The 13452-nt window shown below is 35.4% G+C and overlaps 1 protein-coding gene across 2 annotated transcripts in view; it reads left to right on the forward strand.

Moving 5' to 3' along the window:
• Window positions 1-13452, forward strand: part of CFAP70 (cilia and flagella associated protein 70) — a 101696-nt gene that overhangs the window by 18196 nt on the left and 70048 nt on the right. The window contains exons 4-8 of one of the 2 annotated variants that reach the window (XM_026504460.4): window positions 759-857; window positions 1027-1106; window positions 6914-7093; window positions 9648-9830; window positions 12229-12323. In XM_026504460.4, coding sequence (XP_026360245.1) covers window positions 759-857; window positions 1027-1106; window positions 6914-7093; window positions 9648-9830; window positions 12229-12323 — 637 coding nt within the window. The remainder of the gene's footprint in view (window positions 1-758; window positions 858-1026; window positions 1107-6913; window positions 7094-9647; window positions 9831-12228; window positions 12324-13452) is intronic. The other variant, XM_048219252.2, reaches the window with a different exon arrangement.

Consider the following 13452-nt stretch of genomic DNA (forward strand, 5'->3'; position numbering starts at 1 on the left):
TATGTAGGAAAATGCCATATTTTGAATTTGCATACTTTAATATTTAGGGGTAAAATGTCATGATGTCTGTAATTTGCTTGAAAGTATTTCCACAAACAAGAATAGATGAAGTAAATATGACAGCATGTTAACTATTGTTAAATCCAGGTGATGGCTATATAGATATTCGTTTGGTATACCAATCTCTCTACTTTTTTGTGTATTTCAAATTTTTCGCAACAAATAAGCACATACACCAAGTAATGCTGCAGTGAAAAACCTGGTACATACCGTGTATGCTCTGTAAATCACTCTAAGTTTGCTAAGTCCTATGCTAGGCAAAGTGGTAAGATGTAGAACAGTATTTTTCAAACTGCAGATTGCGACTTTCTACTCATTCCTAAAATTGATTGAAGGGGATCATGACCAGTGATTTCTAATACATGAAATAGAATACAAAATGCTTAAGGGCTTTCAGTCAGTAAGTATGAATATTATATGGAACTTTGTTTTAATCATAAGTATCAGTTACTTTTATACATATGTGTGTACATGATTATGATGTAAAGTCTATTTTTTACTGTACCATGTATGTAAAAAGTTTAATAGGTCACTGAGGTGGTTCAGTATTTTCCACCAGAAGTCACTAATAATGGTGCCTTCTCAGGTTTCAAGTTAATTTCTCTTAAATTTCTTTGACAATTCTTTCTTTGCTGCACCATAATTATCTGATGGATGACCCAGACATGTTCTCATTTTCTTTGTTTTGATTTTTCTAGTAACTATGACTGAAGTTTTACCAAAGGAAAAGAAACAGAAAGATGAGAAGACCTTAATTCTTGGTCAAGCTGTGGTGGACCTTCTTCCTTTACTGGAAGGTCAGATGTGTTATTTGCTCAAAAGTAGATATAGGAAAGCTCATAAAATTTAGCTCCAGAGAAGTGCAAAAATAAGCCTCAGTGGATTTGAGGGATTTGATAAAAAGATGAGCACATTTATCTCTGCCTAACCCTTCTTCCTATGGCTTGATTTGCCTTCTTTTTGCAGGAGAGAGTTCGTTTGAAAGGACGGTCCCCTTGCACCCTGTGCCAGGCTCGCCTTTAGAACCTCTTCGGTCAGGTGTTAAGGTAATCAGAGTTATGAATCTTAACTTTCAGCTGTTCAGTCTACCAAGTCTGTTATAAAGATTTGATTCAGTTGAGTCCAGTTCATCAGGTATATTCTTTTCACAGGCGCACAGAATGCTAAGTTCTGGGAAACAAAAATAAATAAATCAGAGTTCTACTTTAAGAGTCCATAATCTATACGTCATGGGTTAAAATCAGTGTATTAATAGTGGAGTGGGGCATGTGGGCACAGAGTAGTTATTGCTTACTTTGCCCAGGGGTACATGTAGAGAAAGCTTAACCATGGAAATGCCTCTTGAGCTATGTCCTGATGGATTAAATTGAATAATACGTGAATGCACCTAACACACTTTCTGGCACAGTAAGCCTGAATTGGTAGGCTCTGGTAGTCTGGTTTGTCTTCTGGGCTGTTTTTCCATCTTCCTGGGGATGAGTAGCTTCTTGGGGCATTACTTTTGCCTCTCTGATGCAAGTGCACTTATTTTCAGCAGATACTACAGCTGCCTTCTGTTTTGCAAAAGTAAAAGAGAGAGAAGGGTCCAAATGACCCAACTATTCTGAATGCAGTTTCCCTAATTAGCCATTGCTGTGGGTCCCTTCCTGCCTCTTTGTTGATTCTGACCTTGGACTGCCATAATCCACTCCTGCGTCTGCTGTGGTCCTCTCCCTCTCTTATTTTAGACTGTGATTGATTTCTTCTAGGTTGTTTGGTTTTTTGTTTTAAGATCTGATTTAATTTGCTTTATGTCTTTCTAAGATTCCTATAAATATGTAGTCCATTGATAATATTTCTTATTTTCCAGGGATATCATAGCATTATTCTTTTATGGGATGTATAGGTATAATTTAGTATCTTTCTATAATATCATATGACTTGTGCTAGAAAGAGGGATGGATCTGAGCTCAGTCTGCCTTCATTGGTCCAGTCTCCCTGCTTATAAACTGTTGATTTTCCTTATATTATCTTTAGAAGAAAAATTAGTCAGATGGATTATTAGTCCTTAGGATGTTTGCTCATAGTATTCCTGTGTTTACTTGTTTTACACATTCAATGAAAAAATATATGACACTTAATTTTCATTCACTTGAGAATTCTCACTAATTTTATATTTAAGCATCTGTACTGGTTATTCTCAAGAATAAAATGACATAAACCTGTCCTTGGAAAAGACAGGTTTCAAGTATTCCCTGTCTTGATTGAGTTACACAATTTAGAAAATTTAGGGACATTTTACTTATCTTTTCAGAGACATATTGATCAGAGGTGTCACATTCTTCAATGCCTCTCTTTCTTAAAATCTTCTTTCCTTTGGTGTTCTCATTTCCTGCTCACTGACTGTATGTTCTCTGGTTCCTGCACCAGACCTCTTTCCTCTGACTGTGTCTTACGTGTGAAGGTTCTGACCTTGGCCATCTTTTCTTCTTAGTCTGTGTTCATATTCCTGGTTGCAGGGGGAGGTTATTCATTATGTAACAGTCACCAGTATGAGTGCTTCCTTGGACCCTAAATACAACCAATCCCCAAATCTGCCTTTCAGCAAATCCAGCCTTTTAGATCTCCTAAGTGCCTGTGGACTCTTCTCTTATTAGCTTTGTTCCTACTCTTTATTTCCTTATAACCTCTCATTGGAACATTACAAGAAGCCTTGTAACTGCCCTTACCTCCCTCCTGTTCCGCTTTCTCACTGCTTGCCGGGTGACTTATAAGTAAATACGATCACATCTCATCCCCTGTTCAGTACCATGTAGTTCATGGCTTCCCCAACTGCTTACATGTTAAGGTCCAGATTCCTTAGCAGGCATGGAACAGCTTTTATAATAGGAACCTGTCATCTCTCAGACTCCGCTTCTTATACTTCATATTCTAAAATCCTCAACTACCTACACGTGAACAAAATACACCATGCTGTTTCAATCCTCTTTTACATAAACTCTTCTTTTTGTTCAGAATTATTTTCTCTTTCCTTTCTCTGCTTATCTAAATTGCAAACTTTTATTTATTCATTTTGTAAAAGTCAATTTAGTCATCACCATCTCTCTTCCCACCCCAGTAATTAATTATTCACTTCCTCTTTGGTGCTTCTTGACTAGGGTATTTGTACAGGTCTCTATTATAGCATTTATCATAAATCATAGAATTACAATATGAATCCCATAATAAAAGGGGCCATGTCTTCTTTATCTTTATATTCCTAGTGCTGTGGTAAAGTGCCTGGCATATAATGAGCAACCAATACACATTTTATTTTATTTTATTTTATTTTATTTTATTTTTTATATGGAATTTTTCATGAATTTGTCATCCTTGCACAGGAGACATGCTAATCTTTGTATCATTCTAACCAATACACGTTTTAAAGCTTCTTTCTATTGTATCCTATGTGAAAATGTTAGATATATACTTATATATCTGTATCTATACCTATATCTGTGTGTGTGTATATAGGTATATACATATATATCTGAAAAAATATTTTCTTATTAAAAAGCACATTTCCCACGCTCCATGCCCATCAGCCCATGGACTTGTCAGGGTGCTGATGGGCCAACTTCAGGGCTGCATGGGGGCCAGTCTGTAATGCACTTTGAGGGGTATCAAGAAGGGTCTTCCCCTGCCCGCACTTAACGTGATGGTTCAAGGGCCCCGGGGGTTGATATTTGTATCATGTTTGCTAAGCTCAAGTGTCTCAAGTCTGGGCCATGCCAGGCAAGGAGAAAAATTAAAGATTTGGGGTTTTCCCAGAAAAAAATAAAATAAAGTAAAAAAGAAAAAGCACATGTGCCAAATCAGAACTTCTATTGGAAATACGACTTGGAAATTTCTCATTAGTAGAATATGTAATTCTTTTTTTTCCTTAAATATTATTTTAGAGAGAGAAAAAGAAAGAGAGCATGCATGTGTGCAAGCAGGGGGAGGGAAAGAGAGAATCTTAAGCAGACTTCCCGCTGAGTGTGGAGCCCAAAGTGGGGCTCAATCTCAAGACCCTGAGATCATGATCTGAGCAGAAACCCAGAGTCAGATACTCAACTGACTGAGCCACCCAGGCGCCCCAGTAGAATATGTAATTCTTTAACAAATAATATTAATTATTCTTATTAATGTTGATGTCTAAGAAAATAAAAATGAACAAATTATTTTTCTCCTCTCTAATTAAAAAAAAAAAGCTATCTTGACAGCCCTACTCAGATACATCACTAACTAATCAAATCTTTGGTAGTTCTTCTAAAAAACTCATTTTTGAGCTTGTTCATGCTGCCAAGAAATACTTTCTCATCTGTGAAAAATGGAAATATATTAAAGAATATGATTCTCAAATATTTAATTAAAAAAAAACCCTAAAATTAATTTCTTTCTTTCTTTCTTTCTTTCTTTCTTTCTTTCTTTCTTTCTTTCTTTCTTTCTTTCTTTCTTTCTTTCTTTCCTTCCTTCCTTCCTTCCTTCCTTCCTTCCTTCCTTCCTTCCTTCCTTCCGATTTTATTTAAATTCAGGTTAACATATAGTATATTATTAGTTTCAGGGGTAGAATTTAGTGATTCATCAGTTGCATATAATACCCAGTGTTCATTACATCAAGTGACCTCCTTAATGTCCATCACCCATTACCCCATCCCCCCGTCCACCTCCCCTCCGGCAACCCTCAGTTTGTTCCCTACAGTTAAGAGTCTCTTATGGTTTGCCTCCCTCTCTGTTTTCATCTTATTTTATTTTTCCTTCCCTTCCCCTATGTTCATCTGTGTCATTTTTATAATTCCACCTGTGAGTGAAATCATATGGTGTTTGTCTTTCTCTGACTTATTTCACTTAGCATAATACACTAGCTCCAGCCACATCACTGCAAATGGCAAGATTTCATTCTTTTTGGTGACCAAGTAATATTCCATTGTATATATATACACCACATCTTCTTTATCCATTCATCAGTCGATGGACATCTGGGCTCTTTCCATATTTTGGACATTGCTGCTATTAACATTGGGCTGCAGGTGCCCCCTGGAATCACTATGTTTTTATCCTTTGGATAAATACCTAGAAGTGCAATTGCTGGGTCATAGGGTAGCTCTATTTTTAACTTTTTGAGGAGCCTCCGTACTGTTTTCCAGAGTGGCTGTACCATTTTGCATTTCCACCAACAGTGTAAGAGGGTTCCTCTTTCTCTGCATCCTCGCCAACATCTGTTGTTTCCTGAGTTGTTAATTTTAGCCATTCTGACTAGTGTGAGGTGTTATCTGTCTCATTGTGGTTTTGATTTGTATTTGCCTGATGCCGGGTTATGTTGAACATTTTTTCATGTGTCTTTTAGCCATTTGTATGTCTTCTTTGTAAAAATGTCTGTTTATGTCTTCTGCCCACTTCTTGATTAGATTATTTGTTCTTTGGGTTTGAGTTTGATAAAATCTTTATGGATTTTGGATACTAGCCCTTTATCTGATATGTCATTTGCAAATGTCTTCTCCCATTCCGTAGGTTGCCTTTTAGTTTTGTTGATTATTTCCTTTGCTGTGCAGAAGCTTTTTATCTTGATGAAGATAGTTCATTTTTTGCTTTTGTTTTTCTTGCTTCTGAAGACATGTCTAGTAAGAAGTTGCTGTGACCAAGGTCAACGAGGTTGCTGCCTGTGTTCTCCTGTAGGATTTTGATGGATCCCTATCTCACATTTAGATCTTTCATCCATTTTGAATTTTTGTTTTTGTATAGTATAAGAAAGTGGTCCAGTTTCATTCTTCTGCATGTGGCTGTCCAATTTTCCTGACACCATTTGTTGAAGAAACTGTCTTTTTTCCATTGTATATTCTTTCCTGCTTTGTCAAAGATTAGTTGACCATATAGTTGAGGGTCCGTTTCTGGGTTCTCAGTTCTGTTCCATTGATCTGTGTGTCTGTTTTTGTGCCAGTGCCATACTGTCTTCATGATTACAACTTCATAATACAGCTTGAAGTCCAGAACTGTGATGTGTCCAGCTTTGGTTTTCCTTTTCAACATTAATTGGCTATTTGGGTTCTTTTCTGGTTCCATACAAATTTAAGGATTGTTTTTTCCAGCTCTGTGAAAAATGCTGGTGTTATTTTGATAGGGATTGCTTTGAATGTGTAGACTGCTTTGGGTAGTATAGGCATTTTAACAATATGTGTTCTTCCGATCCATGAGCATGGAATGATTTTCCATTTCTTTGTGTCTTCCTTAATTTCTTTCAAAAGTGTTCTATAGTTTTCAGAGTACAGGTCTTTTACCTCTTTGATTAGGTTTATTCCTAGGTATCTTATAGTTTTGGTGTAATTGTAAATGGGATTGATTCCTTGATTTCTCATTCTGCTGCTTCATTATTGGTGTATAGAAATGCAAAAGACTTCTGTGCATTGATTTTATATCCTGTGAGCTTGCTGAATTCCTGTATCAGTTCTAGCAATTTTTTGGTAGAGTCTAATTTTTAAAAAGCACTTCATTTAAATTACAAAAATAGTCACAGTATATAAACTGGCAAAAAAAGCAACCCAATGTCACTCATGCGAAAATACCATTAATGTTTCAGTATAGAACTTTCCAATTCCTCTTCTATATGTATTCATATGCATATGTTACCTCAGTATGATAGAGGGGAAAGGCCTCTAGCTTAGGAATAAGAGTCTCATCTCGGCTATAGTTCTAACTCATGGGACCTAGAGGAAGTTATTTGAATCCTCTATATAGAAATAATTAAACTTGACCTTCTTACCTTGAACAGTGATATGAGATTCAAATAAGATAATGAAAAAAAGGGGGGAAGGCCTCTGGCATTTTCACTATGCTGCATAATTTTATTTTTTTCCAGCAGTGCAGTCTTGCAGTTAAAGTATTTGTGGCAGAACCCTTATTGACCACAGCGCAAATCTTAGGAGGCAATCTACTGAAAGTCACATTGGAGGCTGCCTACTCTGTGCCTGAATCTTTCATTCCAGTAGGGCCTATGCAGAACTACATGGTTGGTCTGCAAGTTCCATCAGTTGGAGAGGTAAAGCCCTACAGCCAGATAGTTATATAGATTTAAATACTCATATAGTCATCTCTTCCTCACCTGCTAAAATTTCATTCTAAACAAGCTCTATTAATGGCTGAGATTTTTTTTTTAGGTTTAAAAAATAAAGTTTACTTCTGTTTTATATGTAGATATCTATAGTTTACATATACATAATAGTATACATTTCATATAATTTTTGTCAATAAATACATATTTATGGTGGAAAATATGTAAAAAATTTCAAAATTGACTATTTTTAATGTGTTTCTATACTACTTTTATGCATATATTTTGTGAATTTTGTACAGTGTGCTTAATTATATAAAACTTTATGTTAATTTCAGGTTATTTTCTTAGTCCAAATTTCTTTTATTTTTCTTTTTTTTTTCAGATTTATTTATTTTGGTGGGAGGGGAGAGTGCAGGTGCGTAGGGCAGAGGGGCAGGGGGAAATGGAGAGTGAATTTCAAGCAGAGTCCCTGCTGATTGCAGAGCCTGACATGCGCTGCTGGATCCCATGACCCTGAGATCATGACCTGAACCAAAATTAAGAGACAGCAGCTCAATCGACTGAGCCACCCAGGTGCCCCTCTTAGTTAAAATTTCTGTGGAATAATTGTGTTGGATTTTTTGAGGCTCTTGATAGAGATTTCCAAATTGCTTGCTAAAAAGGTATAATTCATTAATACTGCCATCTGTTTTATTGCCATCTACATTTCAGTAGGAACCCTCCAATTCCTCTTCACCATTTACATTCCCACCAGCAGTATAAAGGGTTCTAATTTCTCCATATCCTTGTCCACATTTATTATTTTTTGTTTTATGATAACACCCATTCTAATAGGTGTGAAGTGGCATCTCCTTGTGTTTTAGATTGGCATTTCCCTAATGGCTGATGATGTTGAGCATCTTTTTGCATCCTTATATCGCCATTTGTCTATTTTCTTTGGGGAAATGTTTATTTAAGTTCTTTGCCCATTTTTGAATCAGGTTGTTTTTTGTTGGTGTTTTAAGAGTACTTTATATAGTCTAGCTATTAATCCCTTATCAGATATGTGATTTGCAAATATTTTCTCCCATTTTTTACTTTGTTGTTAGTATATTTTGCTGCACAAAATTTTTTCATTTTAATGTAGTCCAATTTATCTATTTCTTTCTTTTGTTGTGCCTTTGGTGTCATAACCAAGAAATCATTGCTTAATCCAATGCCATGAAGTTTACCCTCTGAGTTTTCTTCTAAGAGTTTTATAGTTTCAGCTCTTATGTTTAGGCCTTTGATTCATTTTGAGTTAATTTTTGTATCTGGTTTAAGCTAAGGGTACAACTTGATTTTTTTGTATGTGGATCATTAGTTTTCTGTACCATTTATCGAAAGGATTGTCCTTTCTCCATTGAGTGGTCTTGGCATGCTTTATTTTGACAGTTTTTGCCAGCATTCTTGTTTTTATGGAGGAGCAGATTTTCACAGGTCTTTACTCTGCCATTCCGGAAATGTCTCTCCTTCACAAAAGTTTTTTTAAGCTAACCCAAAGAACCAGAATTGTTGAATTATAGGGTATGACAATTTTAAATTTACTGGAGACTGCAAAATTGCTTTCCATAGTTATACCAATTTATATTTCTATCAACTGTGTATAAGAATATATTCCCTTCACAATATTGCCAACGCTTGTTATTTTCAGACAGATTTTGCCAATCTGTCGTTTAAAATGATATCTCATTGTTTTGGGGCTCCTGGGTGGCGCAGTTGTTAAGCGTCTGCCTTTGGCTCAGGGTGTGATCCCAGTGTTCTAGGATCGAGCCCCACATCAGGCTCCTCCACTAGGAGCCTGCTTCTTCCTCTCCCACTCCCCCTGCTTGTGTTCCCTCTCTCGCTGGCTGTCTCTGTCAAATAAATAAATAAAATCTTTTTAAAAAATGATATCTCATTGTTTTAATGTTCATTGCAATTGTTATTAAGAATACGTAGCATGTTTTTATTTAAATGGTGGATTATCTAATTTCCCTTTCTATAATTTGCCTATTTATATCTTAATCAATTCTATTGCAAGTATATTTTAGATAAATTTATAGGTAGAAAAGTGCCTATATTGTTAATCCTTTGTCAGATTTGTTTTTAAAAAGGTAATTTTTAAAAAGTATATCATAACTCTCATATAGATATAAAATAACAAAAAGGATTTAAACCGAAGGGTGTTCAAAGGATAATCTGAATAAATAACCCATATATAAGCAATCAGGAATGTTAAAATGAATTTGCTAATAATTCTAAACTCATCATCAGCTATAGGGCAATAATCAATTACATCTCCACTGAACAAAATTTATTTGCATATCTATGGACAATCACTTTTTTATAAATTAAATAATTATAAAATAGCACAAAGATAATGAAGGGCAAAGGCTCTTCCGTAGAATCAGATAATCTCAGAAGGAAGGGTCTGTTAGACAACACCCACCATTACATTGAAAAGATACTTCAGTAATCTTTTTTGTTCATTTTGAAGTCTTTTACAAAATTTCCTGATGTATGATAATTTATTCTGTAGAAAGACTATCCCATTTTGTTCAAGAATGGAACTCTGAAGCTTGGAGGGGAAAGAGAACCTGTTCCCAGGCCCAAAAAATGGCCAATTGCCAACATTCTGGCTCCAGGCGCTAATAACATTCCTGATACTTTCATCATTGGTGGGCCCTATGAGGAAGAAGAAGGAGAACTCAACCACCCTGAGGTGAGAGAATTATGCAGTTTTTTGGTGATAAACTAAGTGCACCAACAGATGCTAAAACATTTTTAAAATCACTCTAATTTACATATATTTGTTACTTGTTAAAATAAAACAATTATCTAATGCTGACGAAAATGTCTCCTGACTTCTTAAGTTCAACAAACAAAACAACTTATTAAATTCAAATTTACTCTTTATTTTAAATTATTTATTCATTTAAAAAATTGTTAAAGATTTTATTTATTTGAGAGAGAGAGAGAGCATGAGCAGGGCAGGTGGAGGGGTAGAGGGAGAGGGACAAGCAGACTCCCCACTGAACAGGGAGCCCTACTCTGGGCTGGATCCCAGGACCCTGGGATCATGACCTGAGCCAAAGGCAGACGCTTAACAACCTGAACCACCCAGTGCCACAGATTTATTTATTTTTGAGTGGGTAGTAATATGGTCATAGATTATGCATATAAAAGCAAATATATATACTCAAAGGAAAAAAGGAAGACTCACAAACAAAAACAGTTAGAAGAGTGAAGTTTCCTTGCAAAGAGTGCAAAGGAGTAAGATTTCAGAAAGACTGACTCACAGATATCAGCATTAAAGTCAGGGATAAACTGTTTTTCTTTAGGAAGTCTAGATTTATAGAAGTATTCAAAATCTTGTTATTTTCAGAACCAGAACCCATCAAGAAAACGCTATTTATTTATCTCAGAGTGTAAAGTGTTTATTTATTTGTTTATTTTTATTTTATTTTTCAAGGTTTGTTTATTTTCAACTATCTAAAATGCTTAGTCATATTGAAAGCAGGGAAAAATGACAGTTTTGCTTTATATACACACATATATACATACATGTATTCTTTCCCTATTGTTTGTTTCTTTGTGTTTTACTGAAATGGTGGCATACTCACTGTTTCGCAACTTGCTTTTTAGTGTATCTTGGTGATTTTTCCACATTGCTACCTGAAGAACATTCTTATTCTTATTCTTTCTTTCTTTGCGCTTGCTGTATGGTATGACATTGTATATGGACATACTTAAATTCACTTAACCAGTCGCCTATTGGTGGATATTTAGGTTGTTGAAAGTATTCTTTTCTTTTTATTCCTCCCTTCCTCCTTCCTTCCTTTTCTCTCTCCTCCTTCCTTCCTTCCCTCATTCTTTCTTCATTTCTTCTTTTGCTCTTTCTTTCCACATCCTATACTTGTCAAGAACAGGGAAAATGCTGCAAGCACAGTTGCATATGTTTCTTGAATGAGTTAATAATCATTAGTGGAAACATTCAATAAAATAATTTGTAAAATGAAGATGGTTGAATTAAGTATCTAACTATTTTAATAGTTGAAATAAGTCAGGCAATTTTTGAAAAACATTGTGCAGTGTCTTCTCTCATCATTGTGATTAGTGAAAATTCATCCTGTTCTTTGATTTATATTTTTATTTAGATCAGATATTTTATTTTACATATTTGGATTTTATATTACATTTGGTTTATTTATTTTTTTTCTGTTTCAAGTTTTTATTTAAATTTTAGTTAGTTAACATACAGTGCAATATTAGTTTCGGGAGTAGAATTTAGTGTTTCATCACTTCCATAAAACACCTAGTGCTCATCACAACAAGAGCCCTCCTTAATTCCCATCATCCATCTAGCCCATCCCCTGCCCACCTCCCCTCCAGCAACCCTCAGTTTGTTCTCTATAGTTAAGAGCCCTTTATGTTTTGCCCCCTCTCTTTTTTTTTCTTTTCCCCTATGTTCATTTATTTTGTTTCTTAAATTCCACATTTGAGTGAAATCATATGGTATTTGCTTTTTCTGACTGACTTATTTCACTTAGCATAGTACACTTTAGTTCCTTCCACATCATTGCAAATGGCAAGATTTCATTCTTTTTGATGGCTGAATAATAATCCATTATATATATTTTTTCATTTAGATCATTCGTTCTCAACCCTGGTTGCTCATTTGAATCACCTGGAAAGCTTTTAAAACAATAACAATGGCCAAGCCCTAACTGAGATCAATGACATAAGAATTTACTTTCAAATTATTATCACTGTCCAGGTGGTGATTTTTTAAAAAACTCCCAGATAATTCTAATATGCATCCTGGGTTGAGAACTGGATGATCGAAGTTATATGAGTGAATATTTGGAACTTAGTACTGGATTGATGTAAGGATATAAATAATTTATATTATGTACTTTATTAATGGTAAAGTACCCTAAAATTTAAGATGTGGATCATTGAAGTTATAGTAGCAGTCATACTTATAGTAGTAGTAGTAGTAGTAGTAGTAGTAGTAGTAGTAAAAGTGTTGTGATCAAATCCATCAAAAGAATGCCCCACAGATTGAGCAGGACGAAGCCACGGTACACGGAGAAAACAAGTCTCTTACTGTTTTGCAGGACAGAGAATTTAGGAACCAAGCAGAGTGCATAAAGAAAAGGATTATTTGGGACTTGGAAAGTCGCTGCTACCTTGATCCTCCTGCAGTGGTCAGGTAGGAAGAGGAAGGGCATATGGCTAACCACCAAAGACTGTAGGTGGAAAGAAATGCTACTTTTGTTAATTTTTTCTATATTTGAGTTAAGGTGATCTGAGAATCTCTTCCACCATATTTGCTAATAACAGAGACTTTTAATGATGGTGGCTCAACCAAGGTAGGTTCTGATTTCTTTTCATATAAAACAAGTCCAGAGCTGGTATGTATGGTAGCTCCACAGTGCTATCAGGTATCCACACTCCATCTGTCTTTTTGCTCTACCTTCTTTAACATGTGCCTTCCACAAGGTTGTCTCTGGTCCAAAATGGGTGCTGGAGCTCCATCCTTCACATTCACATTCCTCGCAGAAAGTTGGAAGAGGGGGAAGTGTTTGTGGATTAAAAAGGATACATGTTGGCTGTCTTAGCCCCCCTTATAGAACCTTCCTAGAATCTGCAACCTCAATTTATATCTCAGTAGCCATCTCTAGATGCACAAGAGGCTGGGAGTTCTTTTTTGTTAGACACATTGTTACTCAGACTAAATCAGGAGTTAGATACTAAAGAAGAATAGGGCACTTGATATTGTTTGGGTAACTACCAGTCTCTGTTACAGTGACCTGGGGGTTAGGGAGAGAATGAGAAATAGAGGATTATCAATATATTTGAATGAGGAACTCTGGTTTTCTTTTTCAGTTCATAGACTATTTTTAAAAACAGCGTTAGAATTGCAGAAAAATTGACCAGCCATTTCAGAAAATTCCTATGTACCTCTGGTTCCCCACATTACTGTTGTGTATAATATAAATATACATTATTGGGTTTGACTTGCTGATAATTTTGTTGAGGATACATTGTTGCTATTGTTACTTTGAACCGTTATCTATTTGATCAGTTTAAAATAAGAAAAATTTGAAAATTTATTTTACCTTAATTTTATTGTCTGATTCTCTTCTTTTCTTAATGCAGATTCAAGTTTCTAACCCATATCATTTTCTTTTCCTCTGAAAACTTTTAGCATTTCTTTCAAGGCAGGTCTACTGGCCACAAATTCTCTCCATTTTTGTTTGACTGAGAAAGTCTTTATTTCTCCTTCACTTTTGAAAGATAATTCCTTGGACACAGAATTCTAGGTTGGTGGTTTTTTT

Source organism: Ursus arctos, unplaced genomic scaffold (assembly GCF_023065955.2).
Source record: "Ursus arctos isolate Adak ecotype North America unplaced genomic scaffold, UrsArc2.0 scaffold_7, whole genome shotgun sequence".
Lineage (NCBI taxonomy): Eukaryota > Metazoa > Chordata > Mammalia > Carnivora > Ursidae > Ursus > Ursus arctos.